Source organism: Arthroderma uncinatum, assembly GCF_011692745.1.
Source record: "Arthroderma uncinatum strain CBS 119779 chromosome Unknown scaffold2, whole genome shotgun sequence".
Taxonomy (NCBI): Eukaryota; Fungi; Ascomycota; class Eurotiomycetes; order Onygenales; family Arthrodermataceae; genus Arthroderma; species Arthroderma uncinatum.
This window is the reverse complement of record NW_022983864.1, coordinates 3,950,214-3,974,490: the sequence shown is the minus strand read 5'-3', so window position 1 is coordinate 3,974,490 and position 24,277 is coordinate 3,950,214. Positions and strand designations below refer to the sequence as shown.

At 47.1% G+C, this 24,277-nt stretch overlaps 9 protein-coding genes across 9 annotated transcripts; 4 read left to right on the top strand and 5 right to left on the bottom strand.

The window, feature by feature from the left end:
* Positions 1-1,991: 1,991 nt before the first annotated feature.
* Positions 1,992-2,896, top strand: GIQ15_03180 (cutinase; the record flags this gene model as incomplete). The annotated part of the gene is made up of 2 exons (XM_033550597.1): positions 1,992-2,447; positions 2,546-2,896. 2 exons carry the CDS (start codon positions 1,992-1,994, stop codon positions 2,894-2,896), a joined length of 807 nt encoding a protein of 268 aa, XP_033407758.1.
* Positions 2,897-3,335: 439 nt separating this feature from the next.
* On the top strand, positions 3,336-3,904 carry GIQ15_03179 (RNA-binding protein 8A; the record flags this gene model as incomplete). The annotated part of the gene is made up of 2 exons (XM_033550596.1): positions 3,336-3,578; positions 3,662-3,904. 2 exons carry the CDS (start codon positions 3,336-3,338, stop codon positions 3,902-3,904), a joined length of 486 nt encoding a protein of 161 aa, XP_033407757.1.
* Positions 3,905-5,259: 1,355 nt separating this feature from the next.
* Positions 5,260-7,035, top strand: GIQ15_03178 (uncharacterized protein; the record flags this gene model as incomplete). The annotated part of the gene is made up of 1 exon (XM_033550595.1): positions 5,260-7,035. The coding sequence occupies one exon, from the start codon at positions 5,260-5,262 to the stop codon at positions 7,033-7,035; it is 1,776 nt and encodes a 591-aa protein (XP_033407756.1).
* A 946-nt stretch (positions 7,036-7,981) lies between these two features.
* GIQ15_03177 (uncharacterized protein) lies at positions 7,982-8,850 on the bottom strand (the record flags this gene model as incomplete). Its single annotated transcript, XM_033550594.1, has 2 exons — positions 7,982-8,668; positions 8,755-8,850. 2 exons carry the CDS (start codon positions 8,848-8,850, stop codon positions 7,982-7,984), a joined length of 783 nt encoding a protein of 260 aa, XP_033407755.1.
* Positions 8,851-12,185: 3,335 nt separating this feature from the next.
* Positions 12,186-13,036, bottom strand: GIQ15_03176 (metallo-beta-lactamase; the record flags this gene model as incomplete). The annotated part of the gene is made up of 2 exons (XM_033550593.1): positions 12,186-12,876; positions 12,933-13,036. 2 exons carry the CDS (start codon positions 13,034-13,036, stop codon positions 12,186-12,188), a joined length of 795 nt encoding a protein of 264 aa, XP_033407754.1.
* Positions 13,037-13,479: 443 nt separating this feature from the next.
* Positions 13,480-14,622, bottom strand: GIQ15_03175 (uncharacterized protein; the record flags this gene model as incomplete). The annotated part of the gene is made up of 1 exon (XM_033550592.1): positions 13,480-14,622. One exon carries the CDS (start codon positions 14,620-14,622, stop codon positions 13,480-13,482), a length of 1,143 nt encoding a protein of 380 aa, XP_033407753.1.
* Positions 14,623-14,909: 287 nt separating this feature from the next.
* Positions 14,910-15,907, bottom strand: GIQ15_03174 (nad dependent epimerase protein; the record flags this gene model as incomplete). Its single annotated transcript, XM_033550591.1, has 4 exons — positions 14,910-15,354; positions 15,413-15,516; positions 15,588-15,760; positions 15,829-15,907. The coding sequence occupies 4 exons, from the start codon at positions 15,905-15,907 to the stop codon at positions 14,910-14,912; spliced, it is 801 nt and encodes a 266-aa protein (XP_033407752.1).
* A 765-nt stretch (positions 15,908-16,672) lies between these two features.
* GIQ15_03173 (tyrosyl-tRNA synthetase) lies at positions 16,673-18,136 on the bottom strand (the record flags this gene model as incomplete). The annotated part of the gene is made up of 5 exons (XM_033550590.1): positions 16,673-17,314; positions 17,374-17,724; positions 17,784-17,845; positions 17,904-17,924; positions 18,007-18,136. The coding sequence occupies 5 exons, from the start codon at positions 18,134-18,136 to the stop codon at positions 16,673-16,675; spliced, it is 1,206 nt and encodes a 401-aa protein (XP_033407751.1).
* Positions 18,137-19,097: 961 nt separating this feature from the next.
* Positions 19,098-21,302, top strand: GIQ15_03172 (ABC transporter with duplicated ATPase domains; the record flags this gene model as incomplete). Its single annotated transcript, XM_033550589.1, has 1 exon — positions 19,098-21,302. One exon carries the CDS (start codon positions 19,098-19,100, stop codon positions 21,300-21,302), a length of 2,205 nt encoding a protein of 734 aa, XP_033407750.1.
* Between the last annotated feature and the right edge of the window lie 2,975 nt (positions 21,303-24,277).

The window sequence follows — 24,277 nt, the reverse complement described above, 5'->3', positions numbered from 1 at the left end:
TCCTCTAAGTCACAGTCATTATTTCTTTGACTAACTACTCTACCATTGGACTGGTGGTAGGATGAATACATAGTATTCTCAGCAAATATTTGGACATTATGGAGGTATAGGAGGCAGCATTGTTACTGTCCAGCTCCTTTGACCATATTCAACATATGTGTTTTTAGTCCATAAGGAGTCCAGCAGAGAGAGCAAAGGGCACCATAATAGCTTTCCTCTCTATAATGAATGATTATCCATTGAAGACTCGCTATAATTTCAAGCCGAATCGATATCTGAGCATTCTGTACTGGAATTCCAGTACCTGCAGGTTTGAGAACCCTATTCCCAAAATAAAAGAAAGCCGTATCATATTAAACACTCACCGTTCGTGTAGGATAAGTAAAGATAAGTAAAGATACGACATCATCAGCATCTTGCTTGCCTTTACTCCGTACTCGATCGGCTCTCAACCCTCCTTGAGTTAGATGCAACAAGCATCCCCTAGCAAATGCAGGAGCTGGGCCGTCAGAATAACCATATCATCAATAAAAGCGCCCAGGTGACGCGTCACACAGCCATAATTTCCATACGGGCTCGAAAAAGGTCACATATTTTGACCAAGCCTTGATCGTCATTTGACGTGTCTAAGGTTCGACAGACTCGGAACCGCGGAAATAATTGTTTTTATGCAATATTAGGCAGCTCTTTTTCGCCTCCTGGTTGCCGCCCTGGAAAGACACCGTTCGTATTGCTGGCATGTCCAACCTTCGACAGTCCAGGTTCCAAAAAGGGCCCTGAATGTCTGTTCCTGTTGGACAAAGTCAAGGGTCGACGGTGGTCAGAAGTAAGAGAAGCCGTACCTCATCTGCAGACTTACAACCAGGACGGCAGGTCAACGTCATATGATAGCCTGGATAGTTAGGCAAGTCACTAAGGCGAATACTCACCACCCTCTAGTCCCTCCAGGATCACGAATGCCTCGATGGCGATAAAACTGGATGCCTGGCTGGCGTTGAGGACATAGTCATGGCTAAGATTTCTGGGCCGACCAGAACACGATGGTCGTTGCACGAGCCAGAGAAACACCCCTGTACCCGGTAGCTAATCCACACACAACCTGGAACATCGGTAATATGTGATCGAATATTCCCAGGTTTCACACAGCTGAAGACAAGCACCGATTAACTACGGAGTGCCATGTGAGCCACTCAGAGGCGTATCCTGAGGCTCCAGTTTCCTTATGCACTGTCCAAGCACTGACCAATCCATCGATCGATCCAACAAATTGGATTGTCGATCCGATCGGGTAGCCTGTAATACAAATAACCCAGTGTCCAACCAAACGTGAGATCAGAGCTTGAACTGGGGTCTGTTGGTGCATCAATTACTATTTCATTTACTACCCGCTCCTTCAAGGTCGTATATCGGCCTTTCACTGGTTATTTGCGCCCATGCTGGATGGGTCTCATACATAACCTTGATCTCGAGAGCTGCAGGGCAGGTAATGTGCAGAGAGCCTAGCTGACTCTCCGTCCACACGATGGTGTCAACGTACTGTACTGGCAGGATGAGGATGGGTCCTGAGGTTGCATTTCACATGCCCCAACCACGTTAATGCATAATGCTCTCGTGTTCTATTTTGAGGGGGACTGCACCCTCAAAGTGGAATATTTTCAACTATTTTTGCGTATCATCCCTGGCCTAAGAGTCTGTTATGGATCCTTTAAAGTCCTTCTTTCATTCCTCGGTATTGATGGACCATCTCACAGCATTCCAAGGTTCTCTGCTACCTCCAGATCGATTCTAGACCAGCCTACTGGTTAGAGGGTTCCAGCTCGCCGTACAGAGTACAGGAATTGCTTCGCTGTTTTGGATCTCCCCACGTCTGTCTTTTGCCAATTCTAACTGTCCTTTTCGTACAAAGACGGCCCTCGTTTAGTACCACTCCATGCCGATCTGCACCCGGACCATTAACTCCGCCTTGAAGTGTTCGAAGATCTGGAATCAGGATGAAGATCGAGTTAGCATTGCTTCTTGCCAACATTGCGGCGTACGCCATAGCTGCGCCTAACCGGGCCATAGGAACGACCTCTACAGTCACTATCAGATCGGTCCCTACTCTGCCTGAGCGCCGAGAACGGCAGTGGTGGGAATATGAGGGCGAAGACGTAACCACACAGTCCGTCACTAGTTCGTTGTTTCAAGCCATCGACAATCTAAACAAAGTTGCGAGGTATCAGCAAGAGAAAGACTTCGGAGTCGAGTCCACGGATGATGAAGGCACGGTAGAAAATGGGATTCTGGAACATGCGCCATGCCAGCCCTTGACGATGATTTTTGCCCGCGGAACCAATGAGGCAGGAAATATGGGTAGAATCATTGGCAGACCACTTGCAGCGGCACTTCGGAAACAGACAGGGAATAAGATCATTATTCAGGGTGTGAACTATGATGCCACCCCCGAGGTATAGTCCCATTTCTTAACGCTGAATGGAGATCGTCATAAAAGTCATCCACTTGTACGTGAATTATATTGTCATCTCGTTAACCACCCTGCTTAAAGGGAAATTTGCTCCTAGGTCTCAATGGCGGCCCGAAAATGGCAGAACTCTTGGAGCAGTCGCTTGCCCAGTGCCCCGACAGCAAAGTCGTTCTCGTTGGGTACTCCCAGGGCGCAATGGTCACCCATTCCGGAGCATTATTGTCGGAGCACGGTATTTCAGCCATTGCAGCTTTCGGTGATCCAGGTCGATTCGTCCCATTCCTTCACGTTTCCGCCGATAAAGTCAAGAAATACTGTCTCCCAGGAGACCCAGTTTGCCTAAACGGGTTCGACCTCGATGCCCACTTCCGTTACGGTGTGTTCGCTGATGACGCCGCACAATTCCTTATTCAAGCTTCCGGCGCCAAATAAGGATTGGTTATCAGAGTATATATCGTGTGACAATATATATATATATTCGCCATCTTATTAGGCACGGCCTGGGAATTCACTGGTAGCTGCAGCACGAGGCCGAAGTTTGGGAAGGCCACGTTATCATATCCCTGGTTGATATTTTCTTTGGACATCGCGGCATATTTATTAATATCCATGTATATATTTGATTCTTTAATACATAAGCTCATCCGAACTGCCTCAAGATATACAGGAGAAGATCGGAACTCGGTCAACAGAACGTTAAAATAAACCTGATTATGTAATATCCTAGCTACCAAAACCTTTGACCAAGCTTCACACCCCTCAACATCACAACTGCAGAAAATACTACAGCGGACGGCCAAATTCGACATCGACAGACATTCCGGTGAAAGGGCAGGTACAGAGCAAAAGACGAGAGAAAGGATTAATCAACATGTCTACGGAAATGGAAGTCGACCCTCCGCTCTCTCCAGAAGCTGAACAGGCTACTGGTACAGGGCCTGAGCCACGCACCCGCGCTTCAGCTGCGGCAGTGCGCAGTATTGAAGGATGGATCATCATGGCAACAAATATACATGAAGAAGCATCAGAGGAAGATGTCACAGATCTATTTGCCGAGTATGGTGAAATAAAGAACTTCAATTTGAACCTCGATCGAAGGACCGGTTACGTTAAGGTATATCAAGCCAGTCGAACTCGTTCCCCCGCTAGTCTTACTCTGCAATCATCATGCTCATATAATTGGAACTTCTCTTATAGGGCTACGCATTAATTGAATATCCCACTCTGCCAGAAGCGGAGGCAGCTATAAAAGCCCTACATGGCGCCAAATTGCTTGATCAGACTATCGAAGTCGACTTCGCTTTCGTGAGGCCCCCGCCTTCAAACAAGGGAAAATCTAGCGGAGCTGGCCAGAACTCCAACCGAGGACGCGGAAACAGGGCGCGAAGCCGAAGCCGTGAACGAAGTCGCAGTCCTGAGGGAAACAATGATCGATCTTAGCAACCCTCGAGCATAATTCGATAGCGTGTATGGGCAAATAACGAAATTTCCGATGGATATTTGATCGAATACCACTCTATTCGAATACGTGGTTGGTTTTAGTACTGCTGCTTCCGACACATAAGCAATCCGAGTTGACAAAATGAACCCTTTGAAGGCTGGGATATGGAACGCGGACTTCGTACCGTTGAAAAATTGCCGACTATTATTCTGCCACCCTGATGTCTGTTTGATTGGTCTACTTTGTTGGATAACAGTCCTCTCACTCGGTGGCTGAGGGTATGTCGGCCCTTTATGATCTGAATAGAATAGGTACGCTTGATTTCCATTGATTCCGTGCGCTTTGCATGGGGCCAATTATGACTAACAGCTATCTTAGCTACTTACCAAATTGATATTACCTCGTTTTCTCTAATCATATACGTGCCTAAAGTTGCATAGTGAATATCTTATCGGAATCACCGCGTTGGCGCTCATGTGTCACACCCAATATCTCTATATCTTCTACATCGCCTCCGAAGTATACGCAGGGGTACTATTTCTTATTCGTAGAATCCTTTACTTTTCCGTCGTATTCCCTGATATCCGCCTTAATTCGCTAGCAACAGGTTCTTTCGGGCACTCGTCGACTACTTTCAGTGTTAAAATACAAGGTAGAGGTTCCAGAGCACAAAGAGGACACCATACCATCCTCTATTCGTCTTTGTTTCGTAGTCGTAAATCTGATATCCAAGGAGCTTACGTAATATATGTAGGTACTTCTTCCCCCGCAACTTTCCCGAAGCCGTTTCTATAAAAAGGAACAAGAAAGTACGTACGCGGTTGTCCGCGATGTTCATTCTCAAGAACAAGCCCATCTTATATCGATTGACGAGAGGTCGCGCATCTGAACAGGGCTTGGTGAACAGCCACGGATGCGCTGGCTAAGACTTCAATCCTACATTTATCCGATAACTCATCGTCACGAGCATTCCTTTTTATACCTTCAGAGCGGTCACACGAGCAGCGAAACTGCCCATGCGAGACTAGAAGTCACTCCTCCAGACGGCTATAATAGCCCAGGATTCCTTTCGTTTTTTTTCGGTACTTCTTTCTCTTGAGGTCGGCGAAGCAAAGCAAATCATATTTCACGCATCGGAAGCAGAGCTAGGATGCGTTTGACTCGGTCGTGGCCCCTGGGGGGCCGCCACTCATTCCTTACACTCGCTCTTTTTGCATCCGTATATGTACCAGCAATCCCTCTGCTGTGTGGTAGTACCTCGGCGGTACCAGTCAACCCGACTAGAAATGATGCCTCGCAGCAGATTTTCATGATCGGTGACGATCAGCAGATACCTCTGACCGGTACGGAACCGATGGTCAGTTTGGAGCCTTCGGAGAACGAGCAGGAACCTCTCCCAGAAGACCAAGCTCCGTTTCCTCCGCCCTATCCAAGCCCGTCTAGTGGGACACTAAAAGCAATGATTGACGCCCTCGATGTGATGCAGTCGGAGTACTTCAGCCTATGGCAGGCAACCTGGCCCAGCGGTATTGACTGGACCAAGGCAGTTGTGAACACTCACATTCCCTCAGTACTATCACTCATGTCCTCTACCCTTGATACGGTTGTGATCAACGACTCCGCCAAGGCTCGTTGCGATAATGAAGCACTGTCCCATGAGAATCTCATCAGCTATTACTTTCAGCAGACTACAACCTTTTGGCATGGGGAAAACTTCTTTGGTATACGGTTACAGGCATATGATGACATGTTGTGGGTTGTTTTGGAATGGCTCGAGAGCATCAAACTCCAGAATTTACACTCCGAATTGCATTTTGGTCGTCACCCCAACAGCGAATTAGGCCCTCACCACTCATGGCATGGAACACAGTACAGGATTCCGGCTGCACACCGAGCCCGGGTATTCTATGACTTGGCCGCGCGCGGATGGGATACGTTGCTTTGCGGTGGTGGTATGATTTGGAGCCCTTGGTTGACTCCCTACAAGAATGCCATTACCAACGAATTATTCATATCGGCCAGCGTTGCCATGTATCTCTACTTCCCTGGAGACACCATCGACTCACCAATTGTGGAGAATCAGTCTCAAAACGGGTTTATTAGTCCACGCCATAATCCAGTTCACCGGGACGCAGCTATAACCGCCTACAAGTGGCTAAAAAATTCGAATATGACTGGAGCCAATGGTCTTTACGGAGATGGATTTCATATTCGTGGATGGGGCCCCAAAGACCCAGGAACCGGCAATTGCGATGTTCTAAACACAATGGTGTATACGTATAACCAAGGCGTTATCCTGAGCGGGCTCAGGGGGCTTTGGCTTGCAACTGGGCTCAAATACTACCTTGAAGACGGTCATGAGCTTGTCAGGAATGTGATAAAAGCCACCGGCTGGCCGGAGAAGTCGAATCACACTTGGCATGGACTAGGACGAGCGGGAGTCTTAGAAGAGGCATGTGACAGTACTGGAATATGCTCGCAAGACGGCCAAACATTCAAAGGCATCTTTTTCCATCATTTCGCGGAGTTTTGTCGACAGCTCAGCCCTCAGGAAAAGAGGATGCTTTCTGATCCAAAACTATATGACTCTATGCAAGGCGATAAAACCAGTGAGGAGGGTCGAAGGGAGGCCTTTAGATGGCATCAACGAACCTGTGCCTCATATCTGAACTGGTTGGAACACAATGCTCACGCCGCATCTGTCACCAAAAACGAGAATGGCCTATATGGAATGTGGTGGGGTCGTAAATACGCAGACATGGAGCCCAACTCAAACGATACCGTTGTGCTGCCTCATGGTGCAGTTGATTACAGTAACGCGGTTCCTCCTATGAACCGTGCCAGCCCTGACCTTGCCTCTCTACAGGCCAAAGGTAACCGAACGAATCTTGCCAAGGATGAGGGCGGCGATATTACTGAGGGTCAGCTGCTACCGGTCACTAATGCAGACCAAGATTCTACAACTTCTCAGTTTGAGGGAGGGGTTGTTGGTACGGACGCTCAGACCGCTAAGGTATTGAAGGATGTAAATGATCGGGGGAGAGGTCGCACCTTAGAGACGCAGTCTGGAGCCCTCTCAGTGTTCAAAGCCTTATACCAGTGGGAAACAACGCCGTCATTGATGCGCTGACTTTAGGGACATTCACGGTGAATTATTATGATGTTTGTACATGAAGTGCTCATGAGCAATTGTGCCCTATTCTTTTTTTGTTCGGTATCATTTCCACGGTTGGGACCCAAGGCGCATTAAAGAGGGCAAAGGGCGTAAGCGATTCTGATTATTCTTTCCATATTATTAGCCTCATCCAATAAAACCTTTTGATATCACAATATTCACAGTCCACTTAGGAAATAACACCTTTAAAATTTGGCTATATCCTTCAATATATGTATGTTTGTACATTATAAGAGACTAAGCTAGAAACTATTATAATTGAGCGAGGAGCGAAGATGATAATATTCAGAAATTACTGCAGGGTATTACTGCTCTTAAGCCAACAACTCTCCAACCGGGCAGTTATATACTAACATTTCCCAATATATAAAATCAATATATAACCGTAGTATGTATAAACATTCCTCACAGGTATATATATATAAAAGCAAACGAATGTGCAGTAAGAAGAGGCCAAATCACCTACCATTATGTCCTAGCTCTTTAACCATCACCACAGCATCACGCAAGATACGAACGATTATTCATCCAAATGGGCAACCCGTTGTATGATTCTTGTTCAGTTTCTCTCTGGCAAGTCGAACATCACTTTCGATACTTTTCTTCCTTAGGATCCATGACGGACCCAATTCTTCCAAACGATATCCACGGGGACAATACTCGTTGCCACTATCACCTGGTAATGGTAGGCCAAGAAGCCTTCTGATAACGGCAGCAGGAGCAAGCCAGCGTGACGCTAATGTTGGCTTGATATAGAATGGTTTTGAATCGTAGGTCTGCAGGTAATATCTCCCGTCCTTATCTGGCGTTGCACTCAGGGGCTGGAAACGCAAGTATGAAGGGCGTGGTGGAAAGAAGTAGCGGACTATATAACGTCGGGCGTCAAGGATGGTATTGACGGCTATTCTATAAAACTTGGAAGGTTTTGGGAGCCTATTTTAAGAGTTGAGTTTGTTAGAATGGAGAATGGCCTCTCTTTAGGGGGGATTTGTAGGGTACGGTACATTAAGGCCGTTATCATCCTATCTTCCAAGAGGGCATAGAGCATCTTCGTTGCAAATGGCCTCAGGAACTTGGGGATGGTATAGAGTATGATATCAATGGCTGATAGCGCCACACGACGGTTGCTCTCACAAGGAACCATGTTCTTTTGTTCATAGCGATCGCCCCATTCGGCAACTTCCTCCAGCCAGTGGAGGCCATCCTTCCAGCCAGACTTGGACGATGGGAGATCAGAGTAATCGATCTCCATGCAATCGCCGATATCCTTCCAGAACGTGCCCAGAGCACACTTTTCCATGTCGGTCAGTCCACGCCAATCGTATTTACCAACCCATCGGACTGGAAGATAGGCAAAAAGGCCAAGGGTGTACAGCAGATCATCATTTAGGATTTGACCGGCCCGCTGGTAGGTTTGGTGAATATTGTTCATTCGGCATATTGCCTGTAGGGCTCTTTCATCGTCAGGGGGGAAGGCAAGGAATTCAGCAATCATGACCGAGGTCATAGAATACCGAAGATGAACACGCTCCGAGGGGAGCTTATTTGTCTTGACCAGCAAGCTAGAGATGGAAGGTATGCCGTTGACCTATATGTATATAGGTTAGCACATATAATGCCAGGGATATGTATACGAGGGCTCAGCATGGGGAAATCGATCGCCTCCCAACATACCGAGAAAATAGCAAACTTAAGCGCAAGCATAAAGATAGACGAGGTCTCGGTATCCATAAGATTGAGCTGGATAGCCCATGCATCACGAACGGTCATCTTAGCAAAGGACTCCCTGGTAGGAAAATTGAAGCGTCTTTTCCGTTGTTTTTCTCGATAATATCGTAGACCGGCCACGATAACCGGCCATACCAGTATAAGTAAAATGGCTACTTGAGACCAGCTTAACGGTATCCATGATCGGGGGTTGGCGATGTCCTTTGCAGCAAGAATCGACGTAGAAGGCCAAATTCCATGAACGTCAGAGTCATATCCGCGGGGGATTAAGACGAAATCCAGGGTGAAATGGTCAGAGGAATTCATTCTGATAGATGGACGTATTTCATTTCTATAAGCCATAGATAACTCTGATCCTCAGGAATGAGCCCGTAAAGGATGCTGTTGCCTTTATCTACTCTAATGTCATTCCACGGTTATGAAAATACATGGCTGAAATGTCATGTAAAGGAGACATGATTCAAGGTCCCAATGTCCCCGTATTGATCTAGTTGGCCGGTAGGCACCTTGGAAAAAAGTTTCGTTCCTTTCTTCCAACCCCCTTCACGTAAGGTATGCATCCAAGCGAGAGGCAGAAAAAAAGCCACTGGAACGATGACCTGGAACCTGGGCCGTGTTCCCGGTTCCAGTAGATATCCACAAATTTCGACTTCGGCGGGGATATTCATGGCATGGTAAAAGCAAGACGAACCAGTGGGAAAGCCACAGGGAAAGATGGATGTTAGATTGGTCGACCTAGAAGGCTATGGCAACGTCCTAAAAAAAGCAATGCTAGGCCGAATTGCTGTCGGAACGTCCGGCGGCTGGTGAAATGCAGTCATGAATTGCCCACGGGATGTTATCTACTCCGTAAATGCATACGGCGAATGAATTCCAGGATTGGTGAGCCTGGATATCCCAAATGCGCGGCTGTCCGTAGATCCAGAACTAGCGTGGCAGACAACCTCGTAAGAGACGTTCATGACCACGGTGATTTTTGATATATCTCCGGTGGATGACTGGGTTGAATCGTGGGATATACGTCGGCTGGTCTGGAGGATACCCATACCATCCATCCCGCTCAAACGACTCAGCCCAAGTAAAATGGGAAGGAAGGAGATTGTAATTTTGAATCAGGAGCAGGAAGAGCCGAGTATAGAACCGGATATCATGGCGTAAACACCAAATATCAAATGCCAACTGGTGATTGGCATGGGGGCAATGTCCGAAGAAAAAGAAAAGGAGAGGCAAACCCACTCGCGGTGAGCCTTGTGACGTTATCGAGATACCTCAAAGAAAGGTACTCCGTATACAAGACATCAGACAGCGTGGTCACGATCCAAATAACCCAGGAACGAGTTCAGCGTTACGTCAAAAAAAAAAAAAAAAACAAACACAAGGAGGCCTGATACACGGAAAAGCAGCCAATAACCACCAGTTATCAGGGAAGGGATATGTATATATTTTTCAGACATCATTCTCTTAGTCATATTGGGCGTCTGATGCCCGCAGGCTAGCTCAGATGCCCTCCGTATGGATCAGAGACTTGACCGGAAGGCGGCGCCTGCGTTTGCGGTGAGTATACATAGTATACGCCCGTCTCCACCGCGCGCCCTCAACAACGGCGAGGTCAAAGGGTGTGGCTTCAAATAAGGAAAAGCAGGACATAGTATCCGCAAATACTATGCACGCCTTCTTCGTATTTCCGCCAGACACGCAGGTTGCGTCTTGGGTGGCTCACTATCAGATCCCAAGGCGGTTCAGCCATGCGAGCGAGAGAGCCGAGGCTAAACCGGATGAAGTATCGGACGCCAAGAATGTGGACATGGGACCAAAAGGGGCGCATACCAGCTTAGTTCTTGGGCCGCAAAAGAAAACAACAGGAAAAAATAAAAATTAAAAAAATACAAAAATAATTAATTAAACGAAGTAAGCTGATGGGCTGGAGGACGGGGGACCTTTTCTCACCATTAAACCAGAAAATTGCGGTGCAGGCCGAGTAATCGTGCATGCATGGTCAGGATCTCACCCGTGGGCATGGATCTTGAGTATGGATCAATCAAGCGCTGACTTTCCATGGGTTTATTTAGATATCAACGGCCCACACCCTATGTAGCGTAGCGGAAGGAGGTAGGTGGTGTATACGTCCATGTTAGTCATGCATCGTATCCTATATCTCCGAACACCTCGCTAACCCTCCTATATCTTGCAGGATATATAGACGGAGTGGATACGTAAGAAAAATAAAACGGCTTCGTTTGAATGTCCGTTCGCTTAGAGACTCGCTATCCCTCTCCCCGCTTATGCTCTAATAGTTCTGACCATGGCGTGGGGTGTATACTTCTTAGCCGCACCATGTGCTCCCCACGGGAGTTAACTTGCATAGACCGGCGTTGGCAAGGCTGTGAATCTGATATGGTTGGCTCGATTTATCGCAGGGGGTGTACATCTCATGGTACTTAGATCCAGCGTACCACGTACTCGACAGGCCTGCACATAGCTTCTGGCCAGGCGGTCGCCGTGGCGTGCATTGCCAATCTTCCTGCGAGCTCCTGGAGGAGGTGGGAGGTGGGAGGTGGGAGATGAGAGCCGGAGTAAAACCGCTGCATCAGGAACGTCACCCCTGCGTGGGCGTATACCTGAGCTGAGACACGGCGAACAGGACGGTCATGGCGAAGCTGAAGCCCAGCATCATTTCCGTGCCTCTCCCGCCCATCTCGCTGTCAATCTCCCAGATTTCAGTCGTTCTCTCTCCCATGAGGGGTTATGACCCTGACACTCGCAAGCGGGAAGTATGGGTCTGTCCAACAATGCACAACAGCTAAATTAGCTAGCATATCCGTGATCGTCGAGGGTTTGCTGGCAATGCACCGGTTGCTTCTTCATAGTAAACGGAGCCGCTTCACTTGCGGGTGGAACATAGCTTTGAGCAACCCTTCCGCAGCCCGGGATATCAAGCGAGAATACGTTCTCCGCACCTCGTCATACATGAGAGCAGTCGCAGAACGAGATCTGGCATATATAGCTAGCCCGTGGATACCCCTGGAAGGGTGAGAAAGGTATCGCGACTCAACTCGAGCTGGGCGCCCACGGCTGCTCATCGTCCAATGGAGACCGAAAAGGTCGCCTAAGTCTTCCTATCTGACAGCAGCAGCGGCATTCTGCTCGTGAAGAACGTCTTGTTGTACAGAAACCAGCTGGGTTACAATGAACAGCCCGGATGGCTATGTCACATAGGACAGGGAAATGGCAGATGATTTTCAATTTCCAGACATCTGGCAAGACAAGACTCTCCCTCGAGAGACATTTCAGCGGCCTAGGCAGCTTTCTTGGGACGAATCTAGCAAACGATTTAGGTCGTCCAACAGATGCAACGATGTTAACGTTGATAGTTATAGTTAGCCACCATTGATAAAATAGAGCCCCAATATACCTGATATAGGAAGTGAAGGGAGTATAGAGCGCACTTGATTCGGGTATGACCACATAAAAGTGTACGAAGCTGTGCCTTTCGGCCTGTCAACATGGTACACCCCGCTGGGTACAACCTGGATAGTATCAGCCACCAGCAACCTCTTTGTATCTTTCCAGTACAAAACGGAGCTCCCAGGGAAATGCCCTCCAGTTTTGAGAATCTTAATTTGGCCGTCAAGGAGGTTCAGCTCACTCCCTTCCCACAGAATCTGTTTGGGCCCCGAGTGGTTTAGGGGTTCTGAGCCTGCAACCACCCTTTCGGGGCCGTGGTCGAAAAAGCGCTGAATCCATTCTTCGTCTTCTGCAGAGTAGTACACAGGACATTGAAAAGCTTCGGCCCAATGGATAGCTGTTGAGTAGAAATGGGGATGGGAAATGGCAATCGCCCGTATTCCACCGAGCTCATTGACACGGCGGACCGTCTTCTCGTCAAGATACGTTATACAGTCCCAAAGGATATTGCCTTTGGGCGTGCAGCAGAGAAATGCTCGCTGTCCGATAGCCACCTCAGGGACAGTGAAAATGCTCACAAGCCCTGGGTGCTTCTCGTTCGTCTTGAACCCGTTGCGATACTTCCTTGACTCCAGCAGAGAACGTAGCGTTGTCCACCGTTGCCTGGTGATAAATGTCAGCTGCTGAGAATGTAAATCATGATAGTTCAGAGCGTATACCCATGAGTAGGAACATATTGTCGAGGATCATCACATATTTTGCAAGACTTCACAGATGTGGTATCGTACTGCACCCCGCATGTTCCGCAGATTGACAAGTCCATAGTTGATACGATAGAACCGAGGAGAAATCAAGTATAAATATGTGGTTTCAGATGGAGATATTTATAGACTCTCTTGCTGGGCTTGAAACTCCAGCAGGGGATGTAGTGACTTATTTATATGCAGCAATCATGCTTACGGGTATACTCCTGTGATGCCTTATGTCTGGTCATCCTCGTCTAGATGTTGGATATATGTCATCTTTGTACTCTGGGCAGAGTTGAGATAGCTGGTGAGATTACTAATTGTTGATCTCGCCTTGTCTGCTCGTTTATGATTTCAAAGACACCCATCGTTCTACATTCGAGATTATTCCTCCTCAGTCAAAATCTGGTCTTCTAGGATTAATCTAGATCTATAGACACGCCCTACTACATCAGCGAATGACATAGATACCCCAAGTCTAACTAGAAGTAACGAAACACGAAAGAAAAAGCGCTCCCCTCTATTCGAGCGCCATATCCCACCCTTTAATGCACCCGATTTCCCCCTCCGTCAATTTAATACCAAAGTAATCCCAGAGGGCCTTCAGTCTTCCCTCTTCGCTATTAAACGAGTGAATAACACTCGTCTTCCCGCCCATATTGAGTTTTACCACGTCGTTGACCATCATGACCTTTCCAGCCACTTTGAAGCCTGGCTCTGACGGCGTCATGTCTTTCCTCCCATCAAATTTGACCGGTTCGCCGTCTCGCAAAAATCGCACTACAAGGACAGTCCACCGATGAAGGGTCTTCGCACTTGTCCACCAATTCTGTACCTCAAAGTCCTCCTGGAAGAACTCGATCTCAGCAAAGCTATAGAACGAATCCCACTCTTTATCGGGCCCGTTTCGGTACTGGTATATCCAGAGTTTAGGCTCCGTGAGCCGCTGTTTAGGTATGTGGTCGTTTACTAGCCGAACTTCTTGAGGTCCGAGGTTTTGTATGGCATAACCAGATACCATTCGCATAGGACTTGTTGGGCCATCTCCGCCAAACGCAACGTCGACGGAGAACTTCTCGCCAGATGGTAGATGTACGATGTTGTTGATGTGTGTCCTATTGTAGGTTAGCATTACTCTTCGTTCTAGCATGAATTCAGGTTGGGGTCCTTCAGCTATAGCCCGGGAGGAACAGTATAAGAACCGAACCCCCAATATTAAAGGGTAGAAATGGGATGTGCAGACTTGCCATCCCTGGTACTCTCCACTAGGAACACCCTCCGTTCTAGTTCTGTTCCTGATCCCAGTCATAAAGACATTAAACCCTACCCCCCGGAGCATATGGTGGAAGAGTATACTGAGCTCCATGCAATATCCACCTCTGCCTTCCCTTCCACCCTCGTGTGGCCCCAGCATCTTGGTGTACAGGACATCAGGACGGATATTGACCAGGTGCGTAGGGGAGTAATGGACGGAGAGGTTCTCATATGGAAATGTGGTGATCTGGCATCTGAATAGAGTGCGTAGGGACTCGAATGTTTTAGGAACCGACGTCGGATCATCCAAGTACTGGTGGTATGATTTTGGAAGAGATATATACTTGAGCCATGCGACCACCTGCTCTGAGGAATATGCACATGGTAGAGAATCCCTAAAGGGGGCCATCACTAGAATTGATTGATGCCCCACGAAATTGAGAAAGAGTGTATGATGGGATGCAAAATGGGCGATGGATGAGGTGTCAGAAAGGATGGGCGGCAAATGATACCGAGCGCACACTTGTATATGTTGGGTACGGTGCAATGGTCACCTGGCTGCAGATTATTACTACGTTCTAGACGTATATAAAAAGGCAGATAAGGAGATTTTTTGCGTTTTAACTACGCCTCTTGTTGGCTTTTTACCACTTCATGTATGGTTAGTTGACTTGAATGTGCCTGAAACCTCCGAATTCAGCCGATGAGGCCTTGGATGAGATCGCGATACGACCATGCAGCAACAACCAGACCAGTAGTGCAGACGGCGATGAGAAGACCCTTAACAGCCAGCCCCTTGACAATTTTTATATCTCTAGTTCGACATCCCTTCCAGAAAACGTCCCGACCATTGCTTCGTGGGAACTCATCGAGGGGAATCTCTTTCTCCAGGAACTTACACAGTGGTTCCCATCCTTGCTCTACGCTGAATTCGAGCAGGAGTTCTGGAGGCACTTTCTGGTGAATATACTCACGGTGCTCGTGGAATGCTGTTTTGCCATAATTCGGGAAGTCGTCTTTGTACAATATCTGCTGTAGGTTACGCAGTAAGGTCGCATATATGTTCGAGCCCGAATGGAAGATGGCGAGAAATCGAAGTACAGGGTCAATGGAACGCTGGTACACAGTTTGCATACATGACCTTTTGGTTCATGGTTAGCCTTCGCCTTTGAAAGAGAGAGGATATGTGCAATTCTTACACATGCCACCCATCAACGTTGCGAGTAGGCAATATGACCTTGCTTGAAGGGTAGTGCCTAATCAACTCGGTAGCGAAGGCTGCAGAAGGGACATTGCGGACTCCCTAGCTCATGATTCCGTTAGAAGGCTGTGAATAGCAAACGAGAATATACAAGGGATAACAGAAGCACTGACATCATATCCATCTAGTATGTGGTTCACCTCCTCTAAGCTGAAGCTGCTTTCCCCAGATAATTTTCTCTGTGCAGCATTTAGCCAGAAGTCTGCGTGCTCGGGGCCTCCGCATGCAATGTCGTCGAGGTCATAGAGATTTTCATACCCAAGAACTGCCAATGCTCGAGAGAGGGCTGTGGCAAGAATTAAAATATGTGCATAGAGTGTCATTCAAATTAAAGGGGATGGAGCCTACATGTACCGCCTGTTCTACTCAGACCAAGAACAAGCAATGGGGTATGGTCCTTCGATTCTGTATGCTCATGCTTTCCGGGTGGCATTGTGACATCAGTTCTGGTCTCGGATCAGTCAACTCAGCTTTCAACCTACATCTCCCGATTTTGAAGATGTTTTGTGTCAGTGGTACGGGAGTCGATACTCAGACGATGATCAAGAAGCCATACAGACATGTTCGCTCACCATGAACTCCGTAGATACATGTCACCTTGCTTTATCTCTGTATGGCATAAAGCTGAGACATAGAGTTGGGACTTGCGCAAACCCCATTAGTATCAAACATATTAGCTTGACCGATTTTGGATGGTCAAATGTTCGATGAATTGAGCTTTAAATTGACCGAGGCTTTGATCATATATTCAGATTTTATGTAGGCAACTGCGAGGGAGGGGTGGGTATGTAGTTAAGTTATCTTTGAATAAATATAGCTCTTCGTGGGAGAGAGGGGTTGGAAATAGAGGATATGATCATTGACGGCGTTGATTGACATCAAATAGGGTCCCTCATAGTTCCCCTGTTGTGATGCACAGAGATGCGGTTTGGGCTATTTTTCAATTACCTCACCAGATGAGTTAGACAATATTCACCGGGTCACCCAACATGCAGCCGGAGAATTAGATTCCGCAGTGGAACATAACAAACACGCAAAAACATGCACGATGTATCCGGTGAGATTGAATGTGGGCATTCGGCCAGCCACATAGTTTAAGAATACTATGACAGTATATGTCTAGAGTATCGCCACAGCATACAGTAGCTGGTAATGGCCAGCAGCTGTTTAGACTCTCAAACTTAAAGAAATAGAACTTTCAAGTATTTCCCCGGTTCCCATTTTGCGTTGTTGGCTGATCTTCGGGGTAGCCCATAATATCTGACTGGCGCCATTCCTCGTTACCTTCATATATCTCGCGAATTGGTTTCAACACTTGGTTAAGCCCGGATACAACAGATTCTCTGAGAGCATCAGGGTCAATCTTCAGGCTAACATAGTCCTGCTCGAGGTCCTCATAGTTTTTGTAATGCCTGTATGAGTTGCATGCGTAGTCTGCATCCGGGACCCGGACGCTAAAAAGTGTCCCGTCTGGAGCCCCCTTGGCAGACAGCGGAAGGTGTATATCCTCTTGACGATCACCCAGCCCATTCGACCCATCATGTACGACATAATTGGCGTTTTCAATGTTAAATAACCGAAGTTCACTGATTGGCATGAGGATATGCTGCACAATTGGCAGAATGCCATTTCCTTGGACATCGCCAGCCGTGCAACAGGCACCAGCAATCTTCTCTCTGACCGTTTTAGGGTCGTCCAAAAACATGATTTTGGTGTATGCTGGGTGTGAGGATGACATTTTCCCACCAGTGAGGCTTGGGAGCATCTCATTCAAGAGGTGAACGCGCTTTGAATACCCCAGCTCGGGGAGGAATTGCTCTCCGAGATTGAAGATACCCCTCTACACACGTCAGTTAGCTAACTCAAATACAATTATAGTTTAGAAAGAACGGGATTTACCTGGTCCTTGCCACCGAATTGAACATCAGCACTAACATACTCCTCACCCAGCTCTTGAAGCAGCGGAGTGAGCATCGGGCTTAACATTGTCGAAGCTCCAACTTCGGCCCCGGTATCACGAGCATCTTGCTGAGAGCAGAGTGCACAGAGCTTCCAAAAATCCACGCTGAACTTGTGGGTGCCTTGATACGATGAAGATTGCACCATTGATACTTTTGAAGCCGGAACTCCCACAGCTTCAAGGGCTGCAGTGATGATTGACCGATAGTATGTTGTGCGGTGCTGTACCTGTTCCCATGGAAACTTGTAATTGACCAAGAATGCATACACATCGATGTATTCAACGATAACCTATAGACTGCCGTTAGATAAAGACGGTTTGCTATAGAATCCCAAATAGAGGCAGGTACCTCGCCCCCCGCACGAATAAAATCCGCAAATTTGATCAAAGGAATGAAGTAACCAATGTGTGCTAGGATAGATTAGTAAAAATATTGATATCAGGATGAAAGAAAGGGTGAATAACTCACGTTTTCCGGTGGGAGCGGTAACTGACCGAGCATGCAAAAAACAGTTAGCAGAAGAAATAAAAACTATACGGGTTCCCAAGGGATGTTAGAACAGTTTACTCACCCCACTGGTATTTTATAGTCTTGCCTTGGATTAGAAGTGATTGCAACTCCTGGGCAGACTGGCCATTCTGAAGCTCTAAGCGACGGGAGATCAAGGAGTATTTTTCCTCAGCTTTGAGAGAGCTCGCCATGCTGAGAGAGTAGATTGGGTGAAAGAAAAATGAAATGTAGAGGTTTGTTGATGTCCAAATAGTACGAGAAAACAGTACTATATAAATTTAACTCAGTAACCTCAGTTCTATGGGACCCATATCTTTAGGTTCCTAACCCCGGAATAGCACTGACGAACTGATAACTTGACATTTTAGTGTCTACTGACGTCGTTGTCGATCTGACAGCTCCGGAAGGCGGCTGGGAATTTTATGTGGATTCCGAGCTAGATGCATACTTATCTGCATGACCGATCCTCAAGGCTAGCCTTCATTATGGGCGGAAAGATTGCCACATCTTATTTCAGGAGACCCATCCAATTGCTGCCCATATCAAAAGAGTGGATGGGGTACATGAAGGGGCAGCCATGTGCTGGTATCGCCTAGATGAGTTTGGCTTCGCCGTGCGTGTTCGAAGTCTGTTCCAAGAATAGATAGCCGCAGCGAACATGGGGAGCTCTCGACATATTTTCTGTTCCGGACATTCAGGGTATCTATCTCCAACCTAGGACCTATAGCTAGAATGTCGGATTCACTCGCGGCCGTAATCCATAGCTTTCGGCCAGTTCTCGTAGAGCGGGATGATTATAACAGTCGTTGAATGTCTGACCAGTTGAGAGTGCAGGCTTAGTGCCACCATTATTAATAAAAATGAGAATCAGCCTTGGGTAAGTTTCGATATATGTTTCAAGACCTATACTTTGTTGAGGATAGAATGTATTGGTGGGTATTTTGGAACATATCATTGACTGAACCTACTACTCTGCAAACCTGTTCCCTGCCGCCCTTTGCCTAAATTCGAGGAGAGAACAGTTGAAGTGGGAGGTGCTTCAATCGGCAGCGCACTGAAAAAACCAATCTGTTGATGCTGCATAGGCTGACCGGTCATTTGTTTATTTCAACTTCAATTTAAAACATTTCCCATCTGACCATTTATTGCGATATGGAAGCCGTTGTTGGCTTAAATATACCATTTCTTTGCCTAGCTTTGGGTATTCTCGCCGTTACTTGGTGGTGGGTCTCGAAAAACCGTCAAGCAGCAAGGAGCAGCCGGGAAACTCCGCTTCCTTATCAAAATGAGGGCAAGACAGGCGCTGGTTCTAGAGCTGAGGAAGTAGAAGTGACTAATAGCCAGCCAGCGCCTGTAGATTTGGAAGAGCGCTGCCAACTGTACAAGGAGCTGTACTTCAGGCTGCAACACCTTGAAAATCATCCTGATATCATTCCCAAGGCGAAAACTCTCCTTCTCTCCTTTCTCTCAGGGGCAATTGAGTCAGCGCAAACCCAGAAAAGCACCATTCTCTCAGTTGAAGAGTTTTCGCATGATGCACTCGATATATTCGCGAAGCGAGAACTTGACCAAGTTACTTTGAGATGGCAACGGTATCTCGAAAGGAGAAGAGGAGGCCAGCCTAGGGAACTCTTTCATGGGTTGGAAGACGCAAAACGCTGGCTTGTGCGGATGGCTCCGACCAAATTCGTCGACGGCGCCTGGCTTGGACACATCCATAAGATAAAAACGCCCTTCGCTTATCGGTCTATCACGAAAGATGCTTGGCAGGTCCTATCAGAAGAACTCGGCGACGGCGACTTGGATAAAAATCATGTCGAAGTCTATAAACAGCTATTGCACAAAGTAGGGGCACAGTTGCCAGCGGGGAATTCGTCTGAGTTCATAAGGCATCCAGATATGAAGGATATTCAGATCTGGCAATCCGCCGTCATTCAACTTCTCATCTCCCTCTTCCCTCACGAGTTCTTGCCCGAGATATTAGGTTTTAACATGCACTTCGAGATGTTAACTTTCGAGACCATCGTGGCTGCCAAGGAGCTTCGCGAACTGAATATTGACCCTTACTATTTCACCCTTCATATCACCATCGATAATGCGGATACCGGTCATGCAAAAATGGCAAAGGAGGCCGTGGTAAGATACTTGCACCTAGTAAGGACTTCGGAGGGAGGTAGTGCTGCTCAGCAAGCGTGGAAACGTGTCCAGGCCGGATTCGTCCTATCCAAATGTTGTCCGTTAGACTTGGATGCTTCGATTGGCGTGTCACTCCAACCCTCCCCCCAAACCAGATATATGAAGGAGATCCTCGGAATATTCGAATCGAAGACCATTGCATCCAGTAGAATCCATGACAATTGCCGTGCGAGATTTGGTGGTCGAAAGCTTGCAGCCTGGCTAGAACCCGATGCATTTAAGCAGAAAGATTGGCAGATGGAATTTTTGCACTGGTTGAGCAACACAAAGCCATGGGTATATAAAGGCGATAGTGGTCGGAGCCGGCTTGTGCAATTGATATCATGGGGAGGACCGATGTTTGGAGCTTTTACCCATAATGAAGTGGCTACTATTCGAGCCTGGATTGACAGTCTTGCACCACAAAACTCGAGGGCATACTGGACATTTACTGGACGAACGAAAAATCTGCCAGAGAAAGACACGAAACCACATATAACCGTTGACTATCCAGTATTCCTTCCATATACGTTCGATGACAGGGCGTCGGAACCTCAACTGAGGGAGCGATCCTCATCAAAGTTCAGGTCTTTTCGCCTTAGTCTTCCCCCTAACCCACGGCTAGGCAAAATTCTTCCACTTTGGTTCGTTCATCCCTGCATTTTGGAATCCTTCATCTCTGTTCCATGGCAGACAACGAACAAGGCTGGTTGCGCTGCTGTTCGGTTTCTCCGTGCTCAATATGGCTACGGACCTGAAACCTCGGATATCGCTGGAACAGATGAAACGCGGAGGGAAGATAGCATCGACCTGATAGATATCGGAATGAACATAATCGCCACCCTGGGGTATCCGTCACCAAAATCACTCGCAGAGGTGCTGGAACAGTGGCCGTCTCCCTTTGCAGAGAAAATGCTTTCTCTATCTATGCGGCCGCAGAAATATCGCTGGCATTTGTTAGGACTTGCACAGGCATTTGTGCAACTACACGAGGCCCTCGCTTTCTCCGCCCTACTATCACATAAAAGCAGAAACGCTCTCCTTCACATCGCAGAGAGAGAACAGAAGAGTTTGAGCATATTGATCGAGGGCCTAAAAGATGGCGAGGCAGACTATTTGGAATTTGGAAAGGGGTATGAGCTGGGTCGACAGGAGATCGAGTGTGTTTTGAGCAACCATTAATATGTGAGCACTTAGAAAAGTTTCGGAATAGTGTCAAGTGTCCACCTACAAGATGGCGACACCTCTCAATTTCTTAACTTTCTAAATGTATCAACATGCAAATAATAAAATAATATAAGCTTATAGATACCATAGCTTTGTTATTTTAATAAACAGAGTGAAGTCACTTGGTTAAGGTGCAAGATGGTTCTTATTTCCCTTTTGAGGTGTCATCGGCTTTTAGTAAATCCGGGCCGTCACAATGATCACGTTATCGAGGTTTTCCCGCGATATAAAACCCCTTTATTTAGCACCCGAAGACAAGGCCTCTGCAGAATGCAACTCACTTTGTTAATCCGTCCGTTCTAGCGGGGATATACGAATTCTCACCGCAAAGCTGCAACCCGGATAGTAGATTGGGAGTCAATTTGCTGAAGGCGGTTGGAATCTCCGATACCTGCCAAAGGCTCAACATCGAGATGCACGACAGGGTCATACTTGAAGCCCTTCATTTTTACAAAAGAGGAATCACCAGGAGGTTTCACTTGTCTTGTTTACTTGCTGAACAAACGGCCATTCGGCAGCAAGGCTCGGATGAGTCTCTTTACTCATTCTCCTACGGACTACGCTTGACGATACCCTAATACCAAAGTTGTTTTACCATGGACGACCAACTTGAAGTACTAGATAAGGTCATTTTTATCATTGGGAAATACTGCATATTCGTTAATTATGCAACCTACGGGACCTTAGAATTGCTTATCATCGAAGGCGAGGAGCAGGGTGTTGTGGTTCAGGCTGGGGGGAATAATGACAAAACTTTGATTGTTAAGGGGCGATGTACTTGTATAAGCAATTGTTATATTGCATTTCGCCCACTTCCCAGTGCAACGAAAGGCCCTGTTGATGTAACGTCATACATAAGAGAGGCAATGATGGCGGTTACCCACCTATGGGCGTTCTTGCACTTACTCTTTTTGGAAGGCAATAAGCGCAGCATCTTTACCTACGGTGGCAAATGGCCAGGAGAACATAAGAGAACATCGACTCCGATGCATAAAAGCAAATCGATGCTTATGTACTTGTACGGTATATAAATCGACCTATCTACCCTTCGAAATCTCCTTAGTAATTAAAAGGAGGAGACTGAAAATGAACTTTTAGGGACTTTTTATAACCTTGAGTCCACGGGGATCTATCTGGTTTCTACACAACGGCCCACCCCCATTTTACCTATGAATGTCCAGATATAATCCAACCCATATATAGGCTGCGTCGACTCCAGACAGTATTGGGGATCTTTAGTCGAAATGGTGTACCGGACTACCTTTAGTGGTCGATCTACGCTTCATAACCCGGACATGAATGCAGCTGCAATGGGAGCGGTTATATGCCCCGGCTTCACCAGATCATTGCGCAAACGGAACTTGTGAGAAACCCAAGTGTGATTGTGACAAGAGCGGCTGTACCTCCTCGATTATACCCGCGTGCTGTGCCAACGAAACCTGCAATAAATACAGGCCAGAACGATAGGAGCACCGCATGTAGCCAACGCACCTTTGTTATCAGAAGGAAAGGTTGGGCTGCATATAGTGTAAGTACTACTTCGGCCCACGCAGTGTATACATGGAAAGATGCATAGAACAATTGGATATATAATTTCATTCAATTATGAAGGAATATTCAACCTGCTCCCCTTTCATGAATCCTTAATAGTATCTTTTACCATCGGCGTAACTAGGCTAATATATAGAGACGTAGCTTAAATGATATAGCTGTAAACAGCATCGAAGTGTTCCTTAGCACTAAGCCATCGCTTCACTCACCTTTAATAGTACTCTTCTACATGGCGTAACAGGGGGTAATTTGTTGGACTCTACGGGTGTATTACATCATCATCTCGGCCCTATCCAGCTTCTCTCCCAATAACTTGCTTCCATATCACCTACATCATACGACATTTGGTGTCTGTCTCATATCTCAACATGTCCCTATTATTAATGTTCGATTTTCTCTAATTCTCTTATCGGCGGAGTGGTCCTCGGTGAGTCCACTGTGGCGGCGAGATGCATGAGTGAGCGTTCATCCATGGTTTAATATCCCGGGAGATCCAGGCGACCTGTGCAACAAGTATCAGCATCCCATCGACACTGGCTCCTCAATAGTCACGCCTTTCGGACCAAGTGCACTGCCATTATGATGCCCTACCAATGGACTTACCCATGAGGTCATGATGGCATGACTTATATCGTCCCCTGGACTGTTACTGCATGAGGGTACTCGGTGAAGCCTAATCCAAGGATAAAAGCAAACCCTCGGTGTTTGTTTTCCTGAACGTCTAGCCAACAGTTGATGTACAGGGTAACCACAGGGTAGGTGGATGCTACTTTGATATAACCAGGAGTACTTATCCGCGTTGATAGAAGCATAGAGGGGTCATCTCACTGCAAGCATCCCACCTTGCGCAACAAAAGCAACAGCAACAGCGCAATAGAGAACCCACCATGCGGAAGCATTCCCATCTAGAAGCGAGGCTGCGGCTTCAAGGATTCTAATCCCGACTGTTGTCCACTATCTGGTCGGGAGATGTGCATCGGCGAGTGATACTATCGCAACGTCACATGGCGTTGGCTGCAGATGAAGCTCTGAGACATCCAACGCAGATCCGCCATCCACTCCCTGCAGCTTTTACAAGAAAGCTCCTTGAGTTTGCTCCTTTGCAGCGGCTGATCCGTGTTCTTAATCGTTGGTTTCTCCATTTTTAGCACATCTCGCCGCTGAAGTGTTTATAGATGTCCACTCCGTGCCATCGAGTGTAACTTGACGATGGAACAATCCATGGGAGACAGCATGGACATGCCTTGACCGTGACTTTTTTGGTTCAAGACATGCTTCTAGCCTTCGGTAATAGAACGGAAAATAGCAGCTATGGACTGAGCACGAATGGCTATAAATACGGGCTGCTCTTCCAAGTATGAATGTCCCTCAGCTCAGTC